The sequence below is a fragment of the Mandrillus leucophaeus genome, unplaced genomic scaffold, assembly GCF_000951045.1.
Source record: "Mandrillus leucophaeus isolate KB7577 unplaced genomic scaffold, Mleu.le_1.0 Scaffold420, whole genome shotgun sequence".
In the NCBI taxonomy this organism is placed as follows: domain Eukaryota; kingdom Metazoa; phylum Chordata; class Mammalia; order Primates; family Cercopithecidae; genus Mandrillus; species Mandrillus leucophaeus.
Genome location: NW_012104477.1, coordinates 1,182,831 through 1,189,098, shown reverse-complemented (window position 1 = coordinate 1,189,098; position 6,268 = coordinate 1,182,831). Strand labels below are relative to the sequence as shown.

The 6,268-nt window shown below is 49.7% G+C and overlaps 1 protein-coding gene across 1 annotated transcript in view; it reads right to left on the bottom strand.

Moving 5' to 3' along the window:
- Positions 1-5,869: 5,869 nt before the first annotated feature.
- Positions 5,870-6,268, bottom strand: part of USH1C (Usher syndrome 1C (autosomal recessive, severe)) — a 52,130-nt gene continuing 51,731 nt past the window's right edge. Inside the window, 1 exon segment of the mRNA XM_011992964.1 lies at positions 5,870-6,267. Coding sequence (XP_011848354.1) covers positions 6,043-6,267 — 225 coding nt within the window. The 3' untranslated portion in view covers positions 5,870-6,042.

Genomic DNA, 6,268 nt, shown 5'->3' with positions numbered 1-6,268 from the left:
ATGGTCTGGATCTCCTGACCTCGTGATCCGCCCGCCTTGGCCTCCCAGAGTGCTGGGATTACAGGCGTGAGCCACGGCGCCTGGCCACAAATTTCCTTTCTTTTGGATATATACCCAGCAGTGGGATTGCTGGATCATATGCTAGCTGTATTTTTAGTTTTTTGAGGAAACCTCCAAACTGTTCTCCATAGAGGCTGTACTAGTTGATATTCCCACCAACAGTGTATGAGGGTTCTCTTTTCTTCACATCCTCGCCAGCATTTTTTTCCTTAAGTATTTACATTCAAAAAAGTTAGAGTGAAGATCCAAGATTTTTTCTATTCCTTCTCAAAGAGGCAAAGGTTTTTATTTTTTTCCCTTCACCTTTCAGGAGAGGAGGCAGGGACGGCTGTCTAACTTCTGTATAGAAATGGAGAAAACCATTGTTTTTGGTCTCTCACCAAGTATCCTGCCACTGAGGGAGGAGATTTTTTCCTGTAGGGTTTCAACACATCATGCAGGGATAAGGTCTGGGTCAAGAGAAGCTGACACACTTATTTACTGTAAGATAACTGACAAGAAATCTGTCTGTTCTACCTCCTGTATGCACTGAGGATAAAATTACTGAAGATGAATACTAAAACCCCAACATGTACTTATGTGCGTGCCCACATGCACGCTTTCAGCTGGTGGTCTATTGGGGGTCCCTAGAGAAAGGAAAAGAGCTTAGAGGACTTCCAGCAGAGAGGAGAAATTGCTACAGGTATAAGTGCTACAGGAGTAAGTGCTGGGGCACAGTAAGGAACAACCCTATGCCTCAGAGCCTCCCCTTAGGAAGCTCCATCCTCGGGAGTGAGATGTGCCCCAAGCTGCTCTTTCTATAGCATTCATCCCAGATTTTAAGTTAATATTAATTTCAGGGCCAAGAACTATTTCTAAGCAGTTTATCTGTATTTCCTTTGATCCTCACAATTCCATGAAATAAGTTCTATTTATACCTCCTTTATAGTTGAAGAAACCAAAATGAGATTTAACAAATGTGACTAAGGTCAGATTTCAGTTCTCACCCCCGGACATTTGGGGAGCAAGTACTGGAACCCTCATATCTTAGCCTTGGGGGTCCTGTGGTCATACAAGATCACATACCATTTTTCACTCCCAACTGTTGGCCAACTACCCAGCCCTGACAGCTGGGAGTTGGTGAGGGTTCCACATACCAAGGGAATGAACCCCTGGTGTCTTGGCCACAGGCCCCTTTCCGTGTAGGTCGCAGGGAGAGGAAAGGGGAAGAACAGGTGAAAAGGAGGAGAAAGGGCACTTCTGGGGACAAGGGTTCTCAGGGAACACCCCTCTGTGTCTGCCTTAGATCTGTTTCTCCTTCTTCTGCAACAGCCCCCAATTTTCCTTTTGGAACCCACCCTTCCCCTTTACCTAGTCCATGTGGTACTAGATGGGCTTACTCTAAACCCTGGCTACATGGGTGGGTGTGTGACCCAGGTCTGGCTAATCAGAGATGGCTACACCCCCATGTTGAACTAATCAGAGTAAATCCTCAGGATTTAGCTGGAACTATTAGGAAAAAGCGTGCTTTTCTCCCTGGGGTTGCACTACTTGGTAGAATACGTTTAGAATAGCAGAGGCCATCTTGGCATCATGTGAAAAGAGCCCATCTGGGAATGAAGCCAAACAGAGGAGTCCAGAGACAGCACACTGGTTAATCTTATGTGTCAATTTGGCTGGGCCACAGTACCCAGATATTTGGTCAAACACATCTAGATGTTGCTGTGAAGGCATTTTCTAGATAAGATTAACATTTAAATCAGTAGACTTATCCTCCATCATGTGGGTGGGCCTCATCCAATCAGCTGACAGCTTTAAAAGAAAAAAGGCTGATGTCCTCCTAGGAAGAGAGCATTCTGCCAATGCACTGGCTTTGGCCCGGAGCTGCAATATCAGCTCTTCCCTTGCCTCCAGCTTGCTGGCCTGCCTTGCAGGGTTTGGCCCTGCTGGCCTCCACGATTGTGTGAGCCAATTCCTTAAAATAAAAATCTCTCTCTTGCTTCAATTTCTCTGGAGACCCCTGACTAACACAGATGGCCAGAATAGATACATCATTTTAATATCTTGATCCAGCCAAACCTGACATCATATACTCCTGGGTTTTTCATTTAATTGGTCCTCTTCAATTGGGTTTCTGTCACTTGGAACCCAAAGGGTCCATTTCAAGAGGGTGTGCTCACATTGACTGAAATCTCGTCTATGTGGGGCTCAGTGCCCTCCTTGGACAGGTGACCTAGGCCTTAAAGTGCGCATAGGAGTTCACATAGGCATGAGGAGGACAGGGTAGAGTGAACACGTGCAAAGACACAGAGAAGCGATGGAACATGGCAGGCCAAGGAAACCAGAGAGGTTGATGTGGCAGAAGCAGAGGAAGTTATTTGGCAAGAACCGGGGCTGGAGAAATGCTCTGGGGGCCAGAGGATATAGAACTTTGAATGCCAGGCTGAGGGGCACACGAAATCAGATTCTGTACATCCTTTCTCATCTACTTGAAGCGGTATAGCACTGTGGTTTAATGACATGGATTCTGGAGCAGCCCTGCCTGGTCTATACTACTTACTATTTAACCTCAGGTATGTTACTTAACGCCTTGGTGCCTCAGTTTCCCCAATGAAGATAACAGCATTGTCTACCTCAAAGGATTCCATGTAATGACTAAATGAGTCACCACACATTTAGAGTTCAGCATAGTGCTTAACAAGTAGTAAGCACCTAGTAGTTAGTAACAATCTTATTCCTACGAAGGCCAGTGGCAGGTTCCTGGGCTGCAAACCCCAGGCCCCAGAAAGATAATTGCAGCCCTCTACCCTCTCCCTGCATCAGGCAGCCCCACCTGCCTTCCCCAGGTGGCTGCTCTTGCCCGCTGTAGTTCTCACAGAGCCATGGCCAGCCTGGCCTCCAGAGAGCTGGAATTGTCATTGCAGCGACTGGAAAGAACAGGGCTCTCAGCTCTGGAAACAGATTCTTATCCACATCTTGGTCTTGGGAATTAGGCTGGAACTGGGTGAGAACAAGCTTCCCAGCCACACAGGCCCAAAGAGAGTCACAGAAGCACAGAGGCCATAAACTCAGCCCTTTCCCCTCTGACTCCCAGATACAGAGGCGAGAGGCTCAAAGCCAGCTCGGCAAACCCTGGGGACTAGCTGTGGAAAGCAACTTCAATGAGATGCGTAGAATGCCAAAAGTTCAGAGTCAAAGGGCATCCTCGGATTCCCAGGCTTTTTAGGTTTGTGTTTCCACTGGGTGGTGGAGAGAAAGGGCACCTCTGCCACCAACTTAGGGGGATCCTAACAAATCATTCCCTCCTTGGGTTCAATTTTCCTGAGCATCCAGTGATGGGGGGTTGCGGGTCTAGGGTGGCAAACAAGGCTCATCTTGTAGGCCAGATTTGATGAGTGGTAAGTGGCTGCCTCGCTGGCTGGTTAGACAGTGCTGGCCCATGGGCTGTCCTTGCCCTAGTTTTAGCCCTAAAATGCTCAGTCTTGGTCACTGAAGTGAATCCTGATGTCTGGTCTAGTCCTCCCACGGACTCCAGCCCCAGCAGTTTTCCTGCAGCTCCCAAAGCGAGTCAGGAGCTGATTTAGATTCTCTATACAAGTTCTTTGGCTCTTTCCCTTCTTACCTGGTAAATGTGAGTGTCTGCTGGAGAGAACTATGCACTCTGGGTTCAATGTGGGACAACTTTCTAATGAGAGTTCATTTCCTTGATGACAATGAAGAAAGCGTCATAAAAAAGGAAGCTGAAGCCCATCATAGCCTACACACTTTGCCAGCCCTGGGTGACCTCCTGGCTCAGGGCTATGCCATCTACCTTCCCCACCTCCTCTCAGTCCCCCTTTCTGCCCTGCGCAGTGCTCATCCTCCCTGCCCTTCTCCTCTAATCAGGAGCTCAAAGCCTCTTTATCGTCTCACTCACCAAGTCCCGATAAGCGCTGATAAACTCATTCACTCCAGCAGCAGGTGAGTTTCTAATGGTAAGATTCCAGGCACTGACCAGCTGAAGGCCTCAGTAGAAGTTTTTGCAGGTCACAAGAGGAGGTGGCCACCACCTAACAGCAGAACATTCACTGTTCTTCAGTGGTGGGGAGAAGTGTTCTGCCAACAGTCCGGAATTTGAGACATTCCGATGGGAGCTGCCTTGCCCTCTAGAGCATATGGTGGAAATGGGAGCGCATAGTCTCTGGGACCAGAGTGCCTGGCTGGAATCACAGCTCTACTACTTCCTCACCGTGTGACCTGGGGCAAGTGACCTCACCTCTTTGTATATCAACTGTCTCTTAATAAAATGAGGTTGTTGATGATAATAGTATCTGCCTTATGGAGTTGTTGATGAGATGTATGAGCTGAGTGCTTAGAATAATACCTGGCACTTAGTCAATGCCATCTGAGTGTGGGCTGCTATCACCAGGCCCCTGAGAGGGCCAGGCATGAAGCCCAGGTGTTGCAGTTTGAAAGGGCAAACAAGGGTCTAGCCTACGCCAGGCACATGGGTGTCAGCAAAGAGGAGCTCCCTCCTCTTACCTGGGTTTCAGAATTTTCTCCAGAGCCAGGTTAGGTGCTAGACAGGAAAACACAGGGAACTCGTCTGTGTGGCTGCTGTCTCTGAGTGCCAGCAATTTGAAGGTCACTGTGGCTTTGTCTTCATCAAGCACATCAGAAAGCCTGGCAGTTTCTCTGCTCCCTCTCTCTGTCCCTACCCACTGATTTCTTTCAGTCCCACATGGTAGTCACTGCATTTTGGTCTGAGCCACTCTCCCCTGCCATGATTCTGGGAGGTGTTGGAAGTCTGTCTGTTTTATCACCAAGTCCTCGGGATCCAGCTTGGTTTGCATCCATTGTGGGATGAGGGGGGGATTCAGCTGAACATAGTGCTGAACCTGGGGGATGGGCAGTGGGTGTGTCCTCGAGGGGCTCTCTGCAGTGTCCTACCTCAGGAAGGGGTTTCCTGTGGTCCCCTTACACAGAGGCACTCTCCCTCAGACTGCCTTCTCTTGGGACCCCAGTCCACCTCCTTTCCATACCCAGGGTTTGGTGGGGGACGAGGGACGTCGTAGTCATCCTCTGGTAGGGGTGGTGATCATGACTTGCTGCCCACGGTCCTTGCTGCCTCAGCAGCCATGTTGGGTGGGATGTGACCCCACCCCCGGCCACAGTTGATTGGACCTGTGACTGGTCCCTAACTCAAGGGTCGCCCACTCAGGTGATTTGGCCTGATCAGATTCTACTACAGGAATGTGGAATGGGGAAACAGAGATGGGGTCAGGCAAGTCTTGCTGACACAGCCCCACTCTCTTCCTCAGAGTTAGCAGCCCTGGTTCCTGTCACCAGAAGAATTTTGATCTTCCGCCTGCTGGGCCCTCGAAGCCTTCCTGCCTCAAGCCCTTGCATCTCCTACGAGCTTCTGTGGGATGCACTTTCACGGGGGGAGTGGACCCCGCCATCTCCCTCCCTCACATGTTGTCGTGGTGACCTCAGGAGAAGCACTGGTGGCTGTGATGTTCTTGAAAGAAGCTGGGGCGCCCCATATCTTGAGGTGACCCTTCGGGGCTCCTGCCTTCAGCTCTGCTTTCTGGAATTGAGCAAAATCCCTGCCACACAGACTTCATCTCCTACCATCTCTGCTGAGAAGACACTGAAGCCCAGTCCAGCCCATCTCCTGCTTTCTCAACCCTCTGCTCCGAGCCAGCCCTGGCCATCTGATCACATCCTTCATGTCAGACCCAGATCACAGCACTGGGATCTGTCTATCACCCTTGAATAGGGGCCACAAACCTTATGGTTTTTTGATTTGCAGCCTCGAATCTGCTGCCCAAATCCATACTCACTCCTATAAGCTGGAAAAGAAATGTTTATTTTATTAATGAGCTCAGAGTAAGGTATGCAGTGACAATCCTATCAGCAATTAGAGCAGAGGCCAGAGGAGAGGGATGGAGAGAGAGAGACTCCAGTGGGGTCTTATTAGGGTTCAAGGAAGGAGTCCCCCAGGGCTGGGAGAGACCGAATTCACTGGGCCAGAGGAAAGGAATGAGAGTCTGGATCCCTGAGATCTTCTCCCAAACAGCGGGCTGCTCCCTCTCCTCCATGTTGGCCTTCATTAGAGTGGCCCAAGCTGTTCCTTATCTGGCTCTGGTTCAGGGCCAAAGAGAGTTTGAGATTCCTGGGTGCTAGGTTCAGGTCCCAGGGATGCCGTCTGGTGTGTGCAGTATGGCCTCTCTCAAGGCTGGTCTCA